At 31.9% G+C, this 23,517-nt stretch overlaps 2 protein-coding genes across 5 annotated transcripts in view; both read left to right on the top strand.

Annotated features, from left to right (window-relative positions):
- Positions 1-23,517, top strand: part of LOC126738159 (kinesin-like protein CG14535) — an 871,125-nt gene that overhangs the window by 582,901 nt on the left and 264,707 nt on the right. The gene's annotated exons all lie outside the window — the stretch shown is intronic.
- On the top strand, positions 3,304-6,905 carry LOC126738181 (uncharacterized). The gene is made up of 2 exons (XM_050443387.1): positions 3,304-3,535; positions 5,954-6,905. The coding sequence occupies exons 1-2, from the start codon at positions 3,501-3,503 to the stop codon at positions 6,744-6,746; spliced, it is 828 nt and encodes a 275-aa protein (XP_050299344.1). The 5' UTR covers positions 3,304-3,500; the 3' UTR covers positions 6,747-6,905.

The following is a 23,517-nucleotide window of genomic DNA, read 5'->3' as shown; positions in this document are numbered from 1 at the left end:
CAGATTTCAAGAACATGTAAATTATGTGAAATATGGAAGAGTTGAAAAGCCAAGTTTGTCTGAACTTGTTTTAAATACTGGTCACTTTGTAGGAACAGAAAACTTGAAATTACTTAAAAGAGTTAACAACAATAGAAAATTAAATGCATAAAACGTTCAGAAATATCTAAAATTAAAAAAATTATCTTAACAGAGATAAAGGTCCAACCCGTTATAGTCAAAGTATAGTTTTGTTAGTGTTTTGGTCATGCTTGATTGGATTTTCCGCTCTATTAGTTACATCATTAGTATATAAGGCTACTTGTAAGTAGTTTTAGTTTAGTTTTAATCTTCTCCCGAAAATGCTATCATGTTTAGCGAAACACGTGTCGAGAGTAAAATAAAGAGTTTTGGTTAATGATAAAACTGTCTCGCAATTTGAGTGTCACATCAAAGGCTCCAACCATAGGACTATTACAGTTAGTCGCCTGGTACTGAAGGTGCGTTCCGCGCAGCCCTGTACCGACAGGCAAGCTTAGCAGCGAGGGTAAGCTATAAGGGTCGTCATCCCTTCCTATCTCATTTCAAACTAGGGATTGCCAGGAATATGCTAAAACAATATTAGTAAAGGGACTAGAATATGTCTGGGCGCCAGCTTTCATCAACTTCTGCAGCTTGTCCACATTGACAACCGATAGATTGGTGTTGGCAGGGATACTACTAAGTGCCGTTACTTTCATTTTTATTGACCTGTATATGATACGAGAAAGTAGGTTGCCTAGACGAGCTATGGGAGGCGGATCTAATGGTCTTATCTAACTCCTTAACTAGCGCTAGTAAGGAGAAACTTTCCATCGACTATATTTTTGACATAGCGTTCTTATTACGTAATAATCGTTACTTAAGGGTACCTCCGGGCTGTAGCCTTTTTGCTGTTTCTAGAGGGGTTGCTGAGCGCGGTCTCTTTTATCGTTTTCTGCAGACGTCTCTGACTTATTGTCTACCCTTATCAGGTCATCAAGTCATCTTGTTCGCAGGTATGTCGCGGCTCAGGCGTTTTACGGAGAAAGAATTGATATCACCGCCCGTGCACCCTAGAAGGTGGCATATTTTTGTATAAAAGAAAAGTGATTAAACATCTAAGTATTTTTTTATACTATAAATAAATATATGGTTTTATAGTATATATTCAATCTATGGCATATTATTATTATACATTAGGTAACATCCTATATATTCATGCCAATGGAATGCGTTTTTGTTACCGAGAAGAGTAGCGGATGTTATGAAAACAAGTTAAATCGGTCATGTAGCTTTAATTCGAGTTGGATATAGCAAATTTAAAATAATCTCTACATATTCCTGAAGTTAATAATAAAATTCATAATTTTTATTAAAGTAAAAAAAAACACTAACTTAATAACGTTCTGTCTAGACCATTGGTCTACCTTATGACCATCGGAGAAACGGTAAACCGAGGTAAACATGCAAAAATAGAAGAAAAACAGTAAATTATTTCCAAAACAAAAACTCCGCAGAGCCATAAATATTATTTTTTGATTAAGAAATAACTTTTAAGCGAACAAGCTGTCGTGCTGCTATCGAAGTGTCCTTTTTCTATCAAATGCGTGCAAGTATACGGCCGTTTTTTTGCTGATTACATTTCATATCTCGCTCTACTATTTGTCCTATACGGTATTTTAATGAGTTTACCGGTTCCGGTAATGTAGAAGTAATGTGTAATAAAATTCTTTATAATAAGTTTTATTTTTATTCAACTAAAGCCATATAAGAAATGTATGTATAAACTAAACCGGATTAATTTTTTCGTGTGAATCCTTACTCTCGAGAAGTCTCAACGCACGATTAATTTCATTGCTTTTCCTTGGTGAATTATTACTTGGGATAATAAAATGCTAAGTGGAGTAGCCCTACTTTTACTGATTTTCGTGTAATGTCTTTTCTGTAAGTTACCGATTCTACCGTTTGCTTATCATCTTTTTACGTAAAGTTTTGGTTTCCACTTTCGTACTTACTACTACCTATTTCCCACTATCTTAAACTTTACGTAAAGTAGGATCCGTTAGAAGATCTGTACTACTGTAGCAGTTGTAAAGAGGAGTCTTTTATGAAAGACATTTCTAATTATTTAGCCTTTTCACGCATGGATATGACTCGCGCACGTTCTGTTCTCCTCTTGTAGAGGAGATAAATAGTGTCTGATATTTTGTATATTATTTGCGAAATTGATACTTTTTAATATATCAGTATCAATAACATTAGTGTCAATGATATTTAATACTTAGTTAAGCACAGAAAGTAATGTAGTTAATTTTCTCAGAATTATTGATAATTATAATATTTCTGGGCTGGTGTAATTAGTAAAAGTTATTAAGTGTCTTTATTTACTTTCTTCTTCTTCTTCTGGTGCATATATTTATTTTTAAGTTTTTATCATCAAAGATCACTGTAGGTATGTCCAGCATTATCATGCCACTATTCTGCAAATGTTTTGTGACTGTTTCTCATTTATTTCTTTAACTTTCATAAATTTTATCAAATTTTTACATAATCAGTTTTTGTTTTTAATTATTGTTGTTTAAATAATTGTTGCCAATAATTTTGCGACATTTTATTTGATTTTTGAAAATATAAGTTTTTCAACCATAACCGAGAGAGAACATTAAAAAAGCTTTTAAAAATTAAAACTTTTCAAAAATTTATAATAAATCGAAATAAAATTTATAAAATGGTAGGGTTTTTTATATTTTTTTGGTTGCTTTTATAATGTAATAATCTAATATTGTATGAAAATTGTACTGATCGTGACATCTAGTGTAAAGTCGGTTAACGACCTTGTGAAAAGTAAGAACTCCTAGATGGCATTAGCGGTTCTTCGTTGATTGAAGAGTTGATTGGCATCAGGTTGTTTCTCTCTCTCTGAATAAAGTGATTTTTCTATCGGTCTTTCCTATATCATTGGTTACATACGTCATTGGTCACATGCTCAAGGATCAACTTTCTAGCTATCGGCATTTTCGATACCGAGCTGCTGTTGCATTTTGTTTTCTGTAATTTGAAGATCTTGCTTTTTCGGATTAGATTGATTTCCGTACTCGCTGTAACAACGTTGTAGCAAAGTTTTAGAGAAAATTCTTGTAAAACTGGGACTGCATGAGATTATCCATCAAAGAGGTACCCGCAGATTGCGTTTCGGTTTTCTTTCCAAATGATGTGGTCTTCAGGTTAACAAGTTTAATTGCTTGAGGTTTGGATTCGACCTCATAGTTATGTCATGGCGACACTAGCCATGACAATAAACATGTCATAAACAAGGTCTTATGTCGGGTCCTAAACCAAGTCTTAAGTAAGATCTTAGTTTTAAGGGCCATCCCAAGACCATCCAGAGCCATCTTAGATGCTGTTTCCATTTCCCATCATAAATTCAGCTTTATCAGGATTTCTTGCTTCTTCATGACGTTATTTATTGGATCTTGGTCAGCTGCTGTTGAATTTGCACAATGGGTTACCAGGTCAAACCAGATAAAAGGAATGTGTAAGCAATGTCATGATTTATGATTTGTTATTTGGATTTTACTCATTATATTGGCTAATTTATATTTTTTAATAGCTTCTTAATTTATTAAATATTATTTAGCGATATAAGTTCAATCTTCGCAATTTGCAATATAATGTTATTTGCATATGTACCTAAATCATAATTTATTCATATATTATTTATATTAATTTATATTATTTTTAAAATCATAATATCTAGCTTCACTATCCTGATTTTCATACAGTATTATATGCAAGCAACGACATTGAAAGGTATATTTATTTTATTTGATTTAGTACATACATATTATATACATACATACATACATATCCTGAGTCGAATACCATACCAACACAGCCAGTTGACCCTGCATTAACAAGTTCACCTTTCATCCTTTTCCTGGGAAAAATGCAACATATCGCTGTTACTGTTATGCCTCTTTCTGTAGATACAACCTTACCTACTACTTTTTTGCCCTTTGCTGACACTACTCTAGGTGTTTTCTTTGGAACTGTGCTAATCCCAGTTTCATCTATGTTGTAAACACGCCTAGCATCAAATTTATATTTTTCATAAAGCAGATTTAAATTTATGAAAAATCTATCCACTTGAGCCTTATTGAATCCTTTCGCTCTGGCAAGACTTGTAGGCGTTGATTGGCGTAGCCCCAATTGCTGGTGTCTTTTCAGGAATTCTCCAACCCAATCGCGTCCTGCCATCTTAGAAACTTTGGTAAATCGATTACGAATATTGATAATTTCGGCATATTGAAAAACTAATCTGCGTAAGGTGTGGATCGCAATACTATAAAACATATTGTCCATAGCTAAGCAATACTCAGCGATTTCGCGCTCTTGCTCGTCAGTAAATGTCGGTCTAAAGCTACGGTTTGTTAGAACACTGCGCGACGCATAGCATAAACGTTCAACTGAAACTACCGTGCGTCGGGTAGTTTTCGTACAAATGTTTTGTTAGTTCCTAATTGTATGCTGGTGGGTGCAGATGGAGAAAAACGTATTTTGTCACATTTTCATATATTTATAGTATATAATATAAGAATAATCATTATGTCTAAAAAATTTTTGCTGGCGATGCTTATTGATGAAGAAGAACATGAATTGGATCTTCCGGGTTTACTTAGTTATCGTCGCCAAAACAAAACTGAAAATCGAATGTTTTCTAATAGATGTTTGGAAGGGGCTTATAAAGTAACAATAGAAAAAAGACTATTTGGAAACGACTACAAATTTCGGGAATATTTTCGACTATCCACAGAATTATTTCAATTAGTGTTAGATTATATAAGAGCTGATATTACCAAACATCCTTACAACAGGCGTCAAAATCCAATTAGTCCAGAAGAAAAACTCAGCTTGACTTTAAGGTAAATGATAAAAGTAATATAAAGCACTTTTACTTTATTTATAGAACTTATTTATGTTAAATGCATGTTTAACAATATTCATAAAGGTTCATACTGTGGTTCTTATGAAAAAACATTCAAGATGTCCCCAGATGCGGCAGTCTGGCTGCGAAAATTGGCATCTGATGCTGAATTTGAATTTGACTCGGAATAGTATCCTTGGTGCGCTGATGTAATATTGGACCATTGTTTATTAGTAAAGAATTCATTTTCTTGTTGCGTAATTTCATTAATTTCATATTTTGAAACGAGAGACATAATTTCGGCTTTGATTTTTGCTTTATTGATTGGTGAAAATTTGGAAACTGTTGATGCCACACTATTAAAAAACATATGTATTGCATGGTCCATTGACTCGGTTGGTTGGGTTGCAGTCTTCTCGTTATCTAATAAATGGCGTAAAAGAGCAGTTCTTTCTTCTCGTCCTTTTCTAATTTCGCTTAGAACTATCATGTTTTTGTCTTTTAAATGTGTGGTTTTCTTTTTTTTGTGGAGTTTCAATGTTGATTTCCTCAGTATCCTTACATCGCTTTGAACTATTTGAGGTTTCAGTATGTTCAGATATTGCTGTTTATATATCACATTGGGTTTCATCCTCATGGTTTTCCTTTTCCAGCTGCTCAGATTGTGTTTCATCTTGCGAAACGTCCGATTCTTGTTGAATGCTATCTTGGGTATTACTTATTGTGCTGAAATAAAAAAAATGTAATTGTTTCCCACTATCAAAGCAGAGGGATTTTAAGGATTTTAATGATTTGAGTAAATACCTTCTTTCATCCAATGATGTAGAATCCAAAAAGCGGAGGTGCTTAAATTTCTTCAGGAATGAGTTCTCAGTGTCATCTGTTCTTTGAGATCCTTTACCCGTGACTTTGGTGTAGTCCTTTCTCTTTCTTTGGTAGTAATCTCTTATAGACCAATCAAAAATCAATCAACAATAAGTCATCGGAAGAAGAATTTTAGTACACTAATGCGCAATATTTTTATTGCAGGTTGTTGGCAACTGGAGAGTCATACAGGTCACTATCCTTTCAATACAGAATTCACCATAGTTGGATTAGCATATGTGTAAAACAAGTTCTTCAAAGTATTGGTAAACGTATGCTTCATATCTATTTACCTCAGCCTAGTAAAGAACAAATGGAGGCAAATGCTTCAGATTTTAATAGCTTATGGAATTACCCAAATTGTTGTGCATCGATTGATGGTAAATATATAAGAATTCGTTGTCCATCCAATGCAGGATCTCTCTATTTTAATTACAAAAACTTTCATTCAATTGTTCTGCTAGCAGTCGTCGATGCAAGGTATAGATTTGTGGCAATTGACGTAGGATCCTATGGCAGAGAGGGCGATGCGGGGATATTTATAAAATCAAACATAAGAAAGCAGATTGCTACTGTTAACTGTTTTAATTTACCTCCTCCAAGATTTATTCCTGGTACTAATATGCAGCAACCTCATGTAATATTGGGGGACTTGGCATTCAGTTTAACAACAAATATTATGAAACCATATTCACCTAATCAAGCAAAGCATGACAAGACAAAAGCCATTTATAACTACAGACATTCCAGGGCCAGAACATCAAAAGATGCATTTGGTATAATGTGTCAGTACTTTAGAATATTCTACACACCCATAGCCGTGGCTCCAGAGGTAGCTGACAACATAATAGTTTCTACTTTTATATTGCACAACATGTTTCCAAAGGCAAAAATTTCTTGTTCAAACGAAAATGCCAATAAAGTTTTTTTCCGGATTTTACAAAAGAAAGTATGTTAAAGTTAATCGCCACTTGCGACAAAAGAGCATCATATGAAGCATTTGAGGTTAGAGATAACTTTAAAATCTATTTTAATACTATTGGGGCTGTACCATGGCAAGGCAATATGGTGTCTCGTGTCGAGTAATATTATTATTGTCAAAATATTATATGTGCAATACATGAAACGTGTTATTTTTTTATAATAATAAATACGCCCTTACCTTTCCTGTGAAGTTTTTCTCCAATTTCTTCCCATATATTAGTTTTCACAACATTATCCTTAAAACTTTTACTCTTCACAGTGTACAATGGAGGATGTTCTCGTACAAGATCAATCAACTTTTCATCTTCCTCGAAAGAAAATTTGGTTGCCATTTTTCAATGTGTTTTTTATTTGCCCACTTTCAGCTTAAATGAACGACTGCGTCAAAATCAAACTCGGTTTGATTTCAGTGCACACAGTCGACGCTGTCTGTCGTGCGCCTACTTAAGCAGAACTTAACAAAACGCTCTTCTTTATTTACACACGTTTGAATTCAACGGACGTGTGCAGCGTTCAGCAGAATGTGAGTTTTGCGCCGCGTACTGTTCTAACAAACCGTAGCTTAAAGCGGCCTAGCGAAAATGCAACAGACTTTAAGGCCAGTCTTTTTCTTAAAGCTGACTCACTAATTCCAACTCGTTCTGCGACTCCTCTTTGGCTAACACCTTGACCAATCAGGCTTCTCGCTTCGTCTATTTGGGCTTGAGTCACTAACGTTTTTTCTGTTTTTTTTTCTTTGGTAATTTTGGGGCATTTTGCTAAAAAAAAAGAAATATAAGTAAATGGAAGAAGACGGGGCAAGTGTGCGCGCGTATACCCTGCGTACACTTACCCCAAACAACAACAAAACGATAAAGTATAAAAATTTTAAAAATAAGAAAAACAATAAAATTTAATGGAGGTAAATAATTCTCTATTGAACCTTCTATACGCCAATTTAAAACTTACCGGAATTATCTTTATACACAACCTATATCACAAAAAGAAAATTGCCCAAAAATTTTAAGAAATTGGTTAAAATTTATATTTTGCACGTGGCTGAAAAAGAAAGACGGTAATAACCGACCGCACATTTGTTTCTTAAAGGTGATTTAGCCGTACTGATTTGCATGGCAAGGGAACTCCGTTCCCTACTATTTTCGTAAAGATATATGACATGGGCACACTTTCCCACTGCGCACACTTACCCTTAATGACTCTACAGTGTACTGTGCGGTAGGTTGCTGACTTTGGCCATATATGGTTGTTACATACTAGTGGGTTATTGACTTTTTTAAAATGTTTTGTAACTTTGGTGCATAGAATTTTGATTTTAGGGGTTGTACCTTTAACAAGAAACTATCTTATAATTTTTACAACAATGATTTATTTAAGTGAACGAATAAATAACGAGCACTGACCAGTATTTACAGATTTGTTTTATAATATAATTTTAATTTTTATTAAAACAAAAATATAATAAAAAATGGTTACAAAATATTGAAGACTACTATACATTTAAAATTCAAATTCAAATTCAAATTTATTAATCATTTTGGTTATATTATAACAAAATTTTTTTTTTAACTTAATTATACTCAATAATAATAGTTAACAGTCATTGTTTTTAACATACACCTAGATGTTGTAACATCTGTTTGTGTATGCTGAGAAATCACAAAATTTTATTAAAAATATAAAATATAACTAACCATAATCTACAACTAAACAAAAATTCTCCAATAAAGTCTCCCTTCCCAAAACTATTTAAAAAAAATTAAATTTATCTATATTTGAATAAATACATTTTCTACAGACCTTACTAAAGTTTTTAATATTATTCATATTTTTTACGCTGTTTGGTAAGATGTTATAAAATTTCGGGGTCAAGTATTCTAAAAATCGTTGCCCTATAGTTTTTTTTATGTTTGGTATTTTTGGGTATCTGTTTATATTATTTCGGGTTGTGTAGGAATGACTAACATAATTCTTGATTTTTTCTGATTTATGTGTATAAATGCATGTTGACAATATGTAAATTGAGCGTATATTAAAAACCTTCTTTCTGCTAAGTTTGTTATAATAATCTTCTTGGGTATGTAAATAATAAATAACGCAAACAAGTATTAACACTACCTCATGAAAGTCCTAAACGCGATCAGGTTTTAAGTACCAATAATACCATAATACCATAGGCTAGATAAGGTTGAAAACGGAAGTCAGAAAGAGTAATAGCGGACGTGACCTAAAGAATGTGAATGGAAAAGTGGAGAATTTCTACATAGAAAACGTGGAAAATGTGGATACAACTGCCTGGGATGACGAGATAAGAAGTAGGGAGATTAAAAAGTAGCTTCTGAGATTTATTATTAATTTATGTAGTCGTTATATATAGAAAATTATATAAATATATAGATTAGTATAACATATTTTAAGTATAATGTTAAATTATTTAATTATTTAATACGTATAAAATATTAACTCGTCCATATGCATATGTTTTTCTTTCAGCATTTGATTTAGTTTAAATGAATTTATTTATGTCACTTAGCCAAATGCAATAAGTCAAAAAGAATTTAAAGAAAAAAAAAAACAAATTATTGATTCAAATTCAAAAAACTTAAAGAAATATAAAGTATTATAACTAAAAGAAACTAAAGAATAAACTAAAGAAATATATAGTTTATAAACTAAAGAAATATATAGTTTATTAAGACTGTCAGATCTACATTCATGCTTCAAGTTCTCAGCATAAAAGGACATCTGGCTAACTTCCAACTAATCATTTTAATGAGGTTCCTTTACAAAAGGTGCGGGTTGGAAGAAACTCCCAGGAACTTGACACTGGTGACGCTATTCTCTTCGTGGAGATCCCTAAGAAAAAAGACTATTCTGTTGGTCATGTGTCCGCATCATTCTTCACGAAGTCTTCACTCTTGTACCAGAATTCGCTAGCCCTTGCCGATGGTAGCTGAACCTATTTAGGCCAGTAGCCATACTAGATGCTTTGTGGGAGAGGCGACAGCGTGCATTAGTATTATGATTGATCGATTTAGTATTGTGAAAGTTTCGATCCGGGAATATACATAGCCGACGGTTTTCCTTAATTTCCAAATCGTACTGGCGATTGCCTCGTAGCAGCACAATTACGTGAGCATCATTAAGCAGCATTCTATTCTCCGAAAACCACTCCTTCGCCCTCGGGAAAGAGTGGAACTTGGGTATCAGATAAAGCAAGATCATTAATATAAATGAGAAAAAGAATGGAATTCAGAACTGATCCTTAAGGAACCCAAATATTAACCACACTTTCCCTCGACACTACCCCAGCCACCCGCATAACTTGCACTCGGTCCTGGAAGTTTTCGCAAGAGATTGCCATGATTCACACAGTGCGCCTTACTTAAGTAGTAGAACAATACTGTGTCATATTAAAGATTATGGAACATATGTTAGACAAGATCAAGAATTCCAAGCATAGTAGGTCTATTTTTCCTAAAGCCAAACCGGAATTCAGTGAATAAATGTTTTTAGTTATATGTCATGGCTTTTTCGACAAGTTTTAAAACAATTAGGAGTAAAGAGACAAGTCGATATTTCTCTCACTCATAGATGTTCCCCTTTTTAAAAATAGGCGTTGTTACTGCTTTGTTAACACTGGATGGAAATTTGTTTTCTTTAAAGCAGAAGTTGACTAATTTTGTCATTGGTCTTATTATGAAAGTAGGTCTAAAATAATGAAACTTAAATTTTCTATAAAATATTGATTATATTTATATTGGAAACTCTGTAGATATCAACATTTCTTGTTAACATATTTATTAACATCCAGCTATTTGAACTCAGCGGTATACAGACATGCCTAAAATATGCTTATGCAGAAATAATCTCCGGTTATCTCAAATATGAAGGATATTAATATAGTAAATATATTCGCATATCCAAGAAATTTCCATGGATCAAAGATTCTATGGATTATAACCAGCATATTAAATTTTCATTTAGCTGGAATTTTGTTTTGTACAAACATTACGTGGACTAGGGTAAATTATATACAACAACAAATATGCGATGAATAATAAAAATAAACATTAATAAATAAGCCCACAAATATTACGAACGCTAAAGAATTTTTTCGTAAAAAAACTAGGTAATGCCAAACTTTTGAATCTATGTGTATTATTGATAGGTGATACAGTCTCTAAACTCAAAATGGATATTTAAATTCAAAAAATATTATTTGCAATACGGGCTCGTGCAGTCTGTTGAATATTTCAGTAGCAGCCAGGCCATATTTTAAAATGATGACACGGCATTCATGTCTTTTTGATGTATGGATTTCCCTTAGAATATGCAATATGACTTTTATTATGTTTAAGGGCAGAATCCTAACTGGTCATCTATTGACCTCTTTAGGCCATTAATCAAAACCATGATATGTCTTTGTATTGAACTTGTACTTGTGAAATATATGATATAAATTATGGTATTGAGGATAATGAATCCGTAGTGGAATAGCAAATTACTAATGATCTAATAAAATACTATTAAAGAAAAAATAAATTCATAATTTCAAATGTGATGTGTCAAAATAAAGAAATGCTTTACTTTTTTTTGGCAAAGAGTACGCTAACTAAACTTAACAGCTGCTTAGTTTGAGTTGGAAATATTATTTTTAAGAGTTTCTAGATGACAGCTAAAATCAACATTCATACACATATACTTGATTATATGAATTTAAATATTATTCATTAACAAATTAAATTAAACAGAAGACTTTATCAAGTAGAAACTAGACTTGATGTTTTGAATTTGGAAAATATATTATTTGGAAGAGCATTTGAATATGTACGGGTGTGTACAGTATATGTATATACAGGGTGTCCCGTAATTAATTGGACATAGGTTAATGTAGGATATCCTACATGAAAATAAACCGTTTGAGCTCAATATCGCTTAGCAAAATGTTATTGGTTCTCGTTCTACAGGGTATTAAAACTAATTTTTTACCAAACATTTATTGAAATATTTTGGAATCCACTGGACGGATTAACCTAAAATTTGGCGTACTCCTATTATTTGGGGTGAGAAACATGAATATGATATCTATTTTCCCATTACTACTAGATGGCGCCACATACAGTGATTAAAATGGTCATAACTTTTTTACCTACCTGTACGCACATTTGCGAGTGAAAATAATAAAACAGCATTTAATTCTAGTAAAAAAGGTAAACTTCTTTGATCTCCAAAAAGTTTCGAAAAATCGAAACATCGAAAAAAAATATTCGAAATCGTTTTCGAAATAAACACATTTTTGTATTAGGTTGCGTATGAACAAATTATTATCGGAGTTTTACAAAGCAGGCTTTGCCTAGGATGAACACATCATAACCACGACCTGTCAAGGTGAAGTATTAATAAGTAAGTCTTTGATTTGGCTAAAGCTCGTGTTCTTGTTGTGTTATTTTCGCTTAAAAATGCCGCGTCACAATGATTTTTCTAATGCTCAGACAGCTCAGATGCGGGATATGGTATGTGTATATGCTCAAGAAAATTTTCGTAGTCGAAGAGCAGCGCAGCGTTATTTAGATTTGTATCCGAATAGAAGGCAGCCAAATCATCAAATATTTAAAGCGTTGTACGGTATATTAGGCGAAACGGGCTCATTTCGTTCAAAAAACGTAAATGCAGGAAGACCAAGGATAACTGGAGCAGATATGAAAGGTGAAATTTTGGTTCCTGTTATCAAAAATCCTGAAACCAGCACAAGACGTTTTGAGGCAGCCACTGGTGTAAGGAAATCTTCGCTGTCCAAAATTATACGCCAAGAAAAGCTGTATCCGTATCGTTTCACTCCAGTTCAAAATCTTTTTCCTCAAGACTTGCAAGACTTGTCTGCAAGTCTTGAGGAAAAAGTCCTGCAAGACTCCAATTCAGTCAATTTTTAAGAGAGCGCCAATTGAATGATCCATTTTTTTGTAATAAAATTTTATTTACGGATGAAGCCACGTTCACAAGGAGAGGTGTTTTTAATTGGCGTAGCAATCATATCTATTCGATGGAAAATCCTCATGCTTTCCAAGAACACCATTTTCAACATGAGTTATCAATAAATATTTGGTGTGGTATCTTTGGGGATTGTATTGTGGGACCGTTTAAATTGCCAGCTAAGCTTAATGGAGAACGTTATCTAAATTTCTTGAGGAATGATCTACCAATTCTTCTGGAAGATGTGCCCCTAAATTTAAGACGTGACAGTTAATATATGCACGATGGTGCACCGGCACATTATTCACTGCAAGTCAGAAATTACTTGGACGAAATTTATCCTCATAAATGGATTGGTAGAGGTAGTGAATATCCGTAGCCTGCGCGTAGTCGCGATCTTAATCCCTTAGATTTTTATTTCTGGGGCTACTTGAAATCACTTGTGTATAAAAATAAAATAAATAACTGTCAGGAATTGTGGCAAAAGATTGTGGAAGGAGTCAATACCATCAGGGCCCAAGAAGAATCATTATTTGGAGTCGGGCAAAATTTAAATAAAATAATTAGACAATGTGTCTTAGTGGATGGTGAACATTTTGAATAATTATTATAATCAACAGCCTTTTCTAATTTTATCGTTGTTAATTAAATTTTAGATTAAGTGTTCATACGCAACCTAATAAAAAAATGCGTTTATTTCGAAAACGGTCTACTTTTTGGAGATCAAAGAAATATACCTTTTTTGACTAGAATTAAATGCTGTTTTATTATTTGCACTCGCAAATGTACGTACAGGGAGGTCAAAAAAGTTATGACCTTTTTAATCACTCATTGTTGTTGTATGTGGCGCCATCTAGTGGCAGTGGCAAAATAGATATCATATTCGTGTTCCTCATCCCAAATAATAAGAGTACGCCAAATTTTAGGTTAATCTGTCCAGTGGATTCCAAAATATTTCAATAAATGTTTGGTAAAAAATTAGTTTTAACACCCTGTAGAACGAAAACCAATAACATTTTGCTAAGCGATATTGAGCTCACACTGTTTATTTTCTTGTCAGGTATCCTACATTAACCTATGTCTAATTAATTACGGGTCACCCTGTTTTTGTAATCATTAATTGCTTAATTTCTGTCTAGGTAACCATAAACGTTATGTTTCAATTTAAAAAAAAATAAATAAAAATAAAATAATTTTAAAAATATTAGAGCATGTATGTGTTGCACATAGAGACATTGAGTTATCTAGGTATTTATAAACAGTAATAAATTTATTTGTACATTTATTGCCATTTTGGAAGTGCTAGTTGGAATTTTTCAGACATATCTAACTATTTAAGATAAATAAAAAAACATATACAGATTGATTGTTGATCGATGGTATGGTATATATAGAAAGCCTAAAAATTTTGACGTTACCACGTTGCCGTTTATATTAAGAGGTATAACTTTTATTTTTAAGTGGACAATTCTGTATTTTATATTATTTTTTTATTGTTCATTTAATTTTCAGTATTTTAGTAACTTTCAGATAATCTATTTTTAAGAACAAAATAAATTGTACTTTTTGTTCCATAAAAAACTAAGTAAAAGAAATGCTTATTGTGGGAGAAATACGGCTTTAAATAACAAAATATTTTAAACGAAATACGAGATAAATTTTACTCAATTTATCTATGATAATAGTAATTTTTAGGCAGATATGCTCTATATTGTATGAAATCTTTTAAAAATTGTGACATTTTCTAAGCAAAGCATTATTTTAAATGGGCCTGTATAATATTAAATGTTTAGATATAAAACGAAAGGTCTTTTTTTATTTAGTATGGCTATCCAATCTGCGGTAATGACAAAAATTCGGACAAATATTTTTAACAATACCAAAAACTAAATTGCCAAAGAAGAATTGAGCTAGCCGGAAAGTTACTTTAATTTAAAATTCAATGTTGTACAATGTTTATTAAAAAAAACTAAGAAAAATATTTAAGGGTTTTGACATAATCTTTATAGAGTTATATTGGTATTTATTAACTATATATATTTTCTTACTATTGGATATAATTTAAAGTTTCAAACATTTTTCCAAAGATATTATCCGTACCGGTGTTAAACGAATGTCACGAATAAACGAATGTCACGAATGTCAAAGAGGTTTGTTATTGCTGTCTAATCGTTTCTTATTAATTATTATACTTATTCCAAAAGACAAATTAAAACTCGCGATAGATCTCGCTACATCTGGCATTGACTATTATTAGAGTATTTAGTATGGAAGTTTGCGTTTCGTTTTGTATTTTTTTAGTTATATGGTTAATGCCAGTTCAACTACATACTCTCTACCGATATCCCATATTGAAGCCACAGACTAGATTGCTAGAAAATAAATAGTCGCGTTTCCGAAATAGCTTTTACCGTAAACATGGTAATATTAAAAACGTAAACCAAATTCCTATGAAATGCTATAAAAATGAGTGCTAAAGTGACATAGATTGCGTTTGCGTTATGAATATTACTGGGTGCAATTATAGTTTCTGTTACTAAAAATAAAAAAAATTACTACCCTTATTAAGCATTGTTGAATCTTCAATGAACAGTCTTCAATTCAACAAAGTTTGTAAAATTACAATAACAAATATTTAGTATGGTGAAAAATTAAAAGCTCAGGTAATAAATGTATAGTAAATAAAGTAAAACCAATTACTTCTTACACAAGAAATCACTATAAAAATCGGTGTATTTGTATGCCTTTATTAAGAATACAAGGCTTAGGATTAAGACTGCTTGCCCTATTCAAAGACCGTTGTACATCCACAAAATCCATCTCATTTTAGTTTAGTAAAATGTAAGCCCTATAATAAGAAAAGTACTGAATGTTCTTAAAATATCATTGTACGACATAAATACATATGGTATATGTCTAATAAAATAGATTTTTTTTTTATTTTTTAGGCTTTTGTAAGGTCAGTGTGTTTCTACCTACTGTCACTTTTATATTGAAATAATAAAAAAAACCTAAATTGTAGCAGCTCTTTGCTTCACTACCGTAATCAATTATTTTATGGTAGTCGTAGTAAGTGTAAGCAGAAAACGAAAATGTTTTTATAGCTCTTGAAAGGCGTCTTTAGGCACAAAATTTATTCAAAAACCAAAGAGTTTATTTATTTAAATTTTAACAATGGTAGTCAGGTGAGTTAAACATCTTTATACTTAATCCAGTATTAATCCTTATTAGAAGCCCTTTTAGATTAAAAAAAAACTAATCGGGTGGCACACACTCACATTTATTCTCCTAACCAAGTCCTAAAGACGAGTGAATTTCAGTGTTAAAGGAATGAAAAAGGATTTTTCTTTTCGAATTCGAAACGAATAAAAGTTTAGAAGGGGATTTCTTTTAGGGCAAATGGTACACGCTACTTTTTTCTTGCTTTTAGACCGTGATGTCTTTGTCGCTGTAATGTTATGAGGTGGCTGTTAAAGTTGTTTGCAAAACTTACGTTTGGGTTCTTTTGTATTTGATTTATTTATTTCTGCAGTTGTTGCTAAAGCTCAATGTTCTTGAAGTAAGAAAACTTAACTTTTAAACTAAATTATTGATAATTATCGATTTCATAATGTTTTTTCATTTGATTTTCTAACGTAGACAGCAATACCATATCTATCGACTACTTTAGGAAATTTTTTTATAGAACTATGAATTTAATTGCTTTGAGTATACATTTATTCCTTATCAGTCATCAGTTTACCCTCACCTTATTTCGACCCTATGTCTATTTTATATTATGCTATGTAATCAATCAGTATTTATAAATATAATTAATTTTTAAATTTTTAAAGCAGAATTAGATTTAGATTCAATCAAATTAGTTTGTAAGTAGTAACATTCTCTATAAATTTGTTTTCTTTTTTAAACCAAAAACCGGGAGTTGTCATTCAACTAACGCAGTCGGTAGTTTGGTCTTTTCAACAGAACAAAAGTCGCCGTTTTTAAATCCGTTTTTATGTTTTGAGGAACACCAAGTTTGGAGAATTTCGCAGAACCCAATATTCAAAAAACAAAAATTGTCTGAAGTACCTGCAATCTATCTGACTAACTACTATCACTGTACAGCACTGGTCAATTTGAGAATATCTAGATTTAAGCCCCAAAATACAATAATACAAAAATAGATTCCTTTAGGAAAAATTAGGCTACAAGGGATATCAGATAGAAATTTTACTAATCCTCACCCTCGTCGAAGCAGAACTAAACCCTCCAAGATTTCCATCAACCAGAATCCGGGACTACTACCACTAAGCTTGGTAATGCCCAAAATACAGCCGACTATTGGTCTTTTGTACAAATTTTTGAAGTAAGTGACAGTTCGAGAATCAAAATAATTAGAAATAACATTATTTTAACAATAACTTTTTCTTAAAACCCTTTTATCTTGTAACTTCCTAAAAGCAAAAATATACTATAAATTTACAAATAGAGCAAACTAATCACCTTTTCAATAAACATAGCAAAAGAGGACTTATTAAGAGATTAGATTCTATAGTATAATCATAACAAATAATCTCACCCAAGAAGGTGCTAAAAAATATGACAAAGCAATTTTAGAAATTCCAAATAGTCAAAACTCATTTAAATCTATTTTAAATAAGTAAATAACTGTAGCTCGGAAATCTGATGCACACTTTGAGAATATAAGTAAAAATCCCACAATTGAATTTGAGAGAATAGAATTAAAAATTTAGAATTGTTGGTTAAACAAATAAATATAGATATTACAAATACTTTTTTTTTCTTTTTAAGTCAAATATTGGTCTCTTAAGTGATAGATAGATATCTTACGATATCTTATATAACATCAAAATAGCGATAACATTTTCAAAACTAAATAATTTTAACAATTTAATTAACGATTCAAAAAAAAAACTTTCTTTTAATACATAAAGTTCAACTTTTAATACATAAAGTTAAATTAATTAGCATTATTTTAAGTAAAACTAAATTATCATTTTTAGCTACTCTAGAAAACATTTTGTTGAAATGATTAACGTAATTAAGGGTTATAATAAGAAAAATAAAATATTCTTTATATTAGAAATATATGTTAAAGAACTGAAAAAATATGTAATATATTACCTCTGTCAGTACCCTTAAATTTAATGTTTCATCTAATTTGCCCTTAAAGTAAATACCTTATCCTAAATGAAGTCCTTTATACTGTTAAATGCCAAATGCTTAGAGAAAACAGCCCATTTAGAGTATCTGAGAATTTGCCATGTGAAGTGCAAATGCTACTATATATATTACCCTTAAAATGGCCGAAAAATCTAAACCCATGTTAAAACATTGAAGATCCAGAAGCTGGAGCGAGAGAACTTGATTATCATGTAAAACCGTAATATAAAGCAATGTGGCCTCAATAAAGACAATATACCAATCCAAGGTACGTTTGTCCTTAAATTGAACCCTATTTGTACCATACTGTATCCAGGACTCTCAAATCAGAAAATACCAGGGCAACAACAACTGATTTCATAACATTGAGCTGCCCAAATCTACAATAAACCTTAATGTTAGCCACAAAGCTATCGATTTGCCACCCTTTAAACTCGATAGTCTGAATTTTGATGAGCTGAAGAACATACAGATCATGATCGATATCTTAGCCAGAAATCTAATTGAAACCACGCATGGAGTCCATATTAAAAGGGTCAGTCTATGGACCATTATCCTGTACCTCCTATTGACAAGAATTGCTGCCTATCTATTGGTAGCCAAGATGAAAAAATTTATCCAGGCCAAGAGCAGATGGCCGATTAACCAAACTAGCATAATCTAGGGCTCATACCAGAAGGTAGGAGTTACGGGTACTAAACCCGCCGTGCGTAGGGAATTGATGGCTGTCTGATGGCTGGACGTCATCAAACTACTGTGGATCTTTCTGTGGATTAGTGAGTGTGTTCTAGAAGTTGACATTAAAACAATATTACTGAATTTAGTAAAAATAGTATTGAATATTCTCTAAATATTAAATTTTACTTTTACATTTAAAATGTAGGGATGAAAGATCTAAATTTAGCGCAACGATCAATTATAGAACAATTGAAAGTATCTAGTTAGGTGTAAATATTTTTTTGCTTTATATATTTTCTAAAGCTGTCATATGTTTAGATATATCATTGAATATTAATCTAGATTTATTTGTGTTGTAATGCATAAATCCAAAATTAAAAAGGTTTAATAGCGTCGCGTAAATTAGCTTTTAAGCTTCTTCTTATAATATTTTTTGTTATTTCACATATATTGCCAATATTTGTTAAAACGCGCATGATTCTTGAAAGCCATATTAGCACTTTAACATTATAAGTACTAGAAAACATGAAATATTATTTTATTTTTCACGTTTGTGGTACATGTAAAATACCTGTGTTAGTTTTCCTACTTCGCTTTTTAGAATTTTGTAAGGTTTAACAGATTTTCTGTTGTAAGTCATTAAATGTAAAGATTCCCTATAATAAAGGCTTTTAAATATAAGAAAAAGCGGTTGATATATTTTAAAGGCTTGCAACTCATTTTAAAGAATATTTATGTTATATTTTAATTTAATTTTGCGAAATAATGAAACACATAATTTACGTAAGTATCTGTTGCTGATACCAAATCATTAGAACAGAAAATAAGTAATGCAAAATTTAAAATATGGTGCTCTTCATTATTAACCATCTAAACCTAACGATTCAAATGAAGCAAAAGAAAAATGGCGCTGAGATCGCGAAACCGAAATATCGATGGCGGAGAAAGCCACCGTATAGTTTTGCATAATGTCGCGAGAGACAGCGGCAAGCTGCCGGTCATAAATCAGACGTTAGCAGTTTGACTGCGCGAATTTCCAGTAACAGCTTTTCCAGCTTTGGGATCCCTTTTGCTCCCTTCTGTTGTAGTTTTTTTTGTGGATAGGGGTAACATATACGTAGCTTAAAAATACAATTTATATGTATTTTACGTTAATGTTAGATATTTTAGCTGAAGAAACAACAAAGTTGGCAACCATTAAAGTGTTTTTTCATGAATTTTGTGTTTTTTGTTTTTTATTTCTTTATGATTATATTACAGAAAACTAAAAAAAGCATTATTTTTTAAATAATTTTGTTAATTAGTTCTTTATTACTTATTTGTTGTTAAACGATTAAACAAGTCTAAGATATTTATTTTAAATTTATAGTTAATTATATAGTAGGCTATATTAATAGCATAAAACACATGTATAATATTTGAGAAAAATTTCATTTTGATATTTAATACACACGTTTAGGATACCTATTATTCTAATAAGGTTGCTTGCTTAGAACATTGAAAGGCTAAAGTTAGCCGTGAAACTATAAGCAGTTTATTTACTTGCAACATCTCTGATGTAATGATGCCAAATGCTTATGCAGACATGGAAAAAAGACACGGATTTTGATACGCAAAAAACAATACTACTGTTCCTCTTTTATAAAATATGAAGCATTTTCTTTAATAAAATATGATAAGATATTCTATAAAGAAGTCAATATTCAAAGTTAAAATAATGCAGATAACGTACATATATTAGAGAAAAAGGCAACAACATTGCTACGCCGCTCGATCGCATTGTTGATTCCACCGACACAAGAAATCTTTACCAGTGACGTCGTCAAAAAATATTTACATGATAAATATTTAGTAATAATAGATTTTGCTATAAATTGTAATCAATCTTACTGTTTATGAACTCTTTATGGGTTTTTTTAACGTACTTGATTAGAGTAAAGGGATTTCTTAATAAGTTTTTATTATCCTACGTTTATGATAACGGTTCTCCCTTGATATGATGTTTTGACAGTACCGGTATTTACTTGCGAAAAGATCGGCTTCGATCGCCTTTTTCTCATGGCACAAGTTTTTCCTCTTTCCCTTTTTAACCAAAAACCAAAGAAGAAACAAAACTTTATAAACGCTAATGTTAACACAAAGCTGTTTGACACGATGACATTTCGTAAAAGGACATCAGCTTTTGCTTGTGGTGTTGCCATTCCATTTTTTTTAAATCGGTTTTAGGAATAAACATTTTTATATATTTTTTTGCTTCGAAGATGTTATTTTTGCGCTTAGAATAAGATATATCTATTAATTTGATAAATTGTGTAAATGTGATAACAGAGAATCGATGAATATGTTTATAAACAAAACACCCACTTTGCCCCTGTGCACATTTTGAACTCAAACAAAGTTGTTATTTACTACTTTTAGTCTTTGAATGTTCTAACGTTACTTCTATTTTTTTAGAAAGTGTTTTTTTTAAATCGCTCGGTAAAACTCTCCGCAAAGCGGCAAAAATAATACATTATCCCTTTGCAAATGCAATATTTTGACAGCAAGAAAGATAAACAACGATATAAGCGTTAGGCATGGACGTCACGCACTTTGATGCCTCGCAAAAATGACAAGGGGAGGATAAAAGGGGAATAGGGGAAGAAAGAGGGGAAGCTCGAAGTAAAAACAAGGTGACACGGATTGTGTGATTAAATATTGAGCCTTATATGAGTTACCGTACAGTTTGAAATGTATGATGAGTATGTTGAATGTTTGATATTTTTTCGCCTCCTAAATATATCAAAATGTTATGCTATGTTATGTCCATATTATTTATCTTTTCTTAAATTACTCGATCTCTAACAACTATCATACTATCATTGACATATATTTTTCGACCTATATATTTTTGTTTTGAAAAAAACATAATTTTTAAATATTTCCACTGATGTTTATTGTGTAATCATAATACTTTTTTCGTATATCTTACTTTTTTTTATCTTACGAATATTTTATTTCTGTATTCTTTCCTTTTATACATAATAATTTTAAGAAATAATCAAACCGTGTAGCCATATTCAGAGCAAATGTTTGTTAATATTTTAGGAGAGCGCCTTCGGCGTATGAGCTATCATGAGTGCTAACTAAGAGTGAGTTAAATGTGATTTTTTATTTTTTTATATCGTAAAAAGATATTTTAAAATTAGATAGATAGATCTTAAAGATAGAGAGATAAAATGTACATACTTGTCAGTTACGCACAGGAGTTCACAAATTACAACACTATTTAAACAGATTAGAGACTACAAATAACACACCACTAAATGTAGAAGGACGTACAATATTTTAAAAGAGTAACACAGCGTTAAAATAGGTTAAAGTCATGCCATTGTCAACTTCAGAACAGTCTGTCAACAGTGAATTTATGTTTGGGTAAAAACCCTGAAAATAGGTTAAAATTTATTTAAAGATGTAAAGGTAAATTTAAAATAGCAATCAAAAAAGAGGTTAATTATAAAATTGTTAATTGTGCAGTCTCCTATATAACGGAATTTAAGGTCTCTTGCGGTTTACTTGTATATTTAAAAATGAGGGATCATTGTTGAGCTCACTAGTGATATAGATATCTTCAATAAAATTCAGTCCGTTGTAATTTTTAGAAGAGTGCTTTTAGCCATGTCCTGTAAATTATTGTACGGCTGACTTTTCAAGACTACAACTATAGACTATTTAGTTTATAAAACTAAGAATAAGTAAGAATTATTCTCACAATTATTTTATTTCATTGAATTTTGCTCTTTGTTCTTCATGAAAAAATATTATTAAAAAATATAATGAAGTTTAATAATAAAAATATTATTAAACTTCATTAAAAATATCTTCATGAATAAAATATATGAATAAATATTCGAAATACCCTAAATTAATATAATTGTGACGCCTACCTTAATCTAACTGGTTTTCCTTTATGGAGGTACCTTCCTACTTCCGATAACACCAAATATTGTCTATTTACACCATGAAAAAACGGTAATATGAGGTTCGACACTAGCCGCATTTCGGGTCTTTTTAAGCAATATAGATTTCTGGTAAGGCAAGCAAAGGCACCCGCCAGGTGCCTCAGTCCATCTTTGAAGGGTACATTTGCCCAGCATTTCTTTTTAGTGTTGCTGCGGCTATGCATTTAGCTATCCTGAGTATGGGTTCAGACCTCACCGCACCGGCTGTTTTACAGATCCTAGTAAGGTATCCAGACAAACTGAAACCTACAACCCATCTTTACCAGTTTCTCTAGAACCTTTATGCACTCCAGTATAAGTTGGACCTCGTCTTTTCGGCCGTACTAGCCTTAATAATATCCTTGCTTACCGAGCAGATTGATACAACTATATTGCGGTATCCGCAGTTTAGGATTTTTTGTCCCATTTCAATACAATAAAAACTTTAGCCTGGAAGATGGTAGGTAGCATGCTTCCCCAAAGAGTATGCTTTGCTGATATGTGCGACTCCATCACGGAACCAGCACCCTGCACCAGCTATATTATTCATTCTGGAGCTATCTTCTCATAAGATGTCGCTTTATTTGGCAGTGTAGGATCATGAATACTGCCATACCTCTCTGCTTGCGATGTGGGTAACAAAACCCTTGTAACCCATATAGTCACTGCTCATCAGAAGGAGAGGGCACACCCGTACGACCTGTGACCAGATTTTTACCTCAGTCTCACCGTAGTTCACCAAAGACATATAGTTTATTCGCAGTTCTCATTACCTTGAATTGCACCACCAGGTCCAATGGCGGAAGGCTCAATAGAGTTTTTAGCACTCTAGTTGGTGTGTAACCCGTCGTGCTGAGACATGCAAGGTGCTGAACTCTGTCCAGTTGTCCGGATATTTGCTTTCTCTGTACATAGCCACTAAACGATAGTTCTGTATGTGAGAAGAGGTTT

This window comes from Anthonomus grandis, chromosome 7 (genome assembly GCF_022605725.1).
Source record: "Anthonomus grandis grandis chromosome 7, icAntGran1.3, whole genome shotgun sequence".
In the NCBI taxonomy this organism is placed as follows: Eukaryota; Metazoa; Arthropoda; class Insecta; order Coleoptera; family Curculionidae; genus Anthonomus; species Anthonomus grandis.
The sequence above is the reverse complement of the archived record's forward strand: the minus strand, read 5'-3'. Positions and strand labels throughout refer to the sequence as shown.

Excerpts from the sequence above, each read along its gene's own strand:
- LOC126738181 (XM_050443387.1), top strand. The coding sequence starts at position 3,501 with ATGGGTTACCAGGTCAAACCAGATAAAAGGAATGT. Across the intron at positions 3,536-5,953 it reads AAACCAGATAAAAGGAATGT|GTTGTTGGCAACTGGAGAGT; the intron begins GTAAGCAATGTC and ends TTTTTATTGCAG.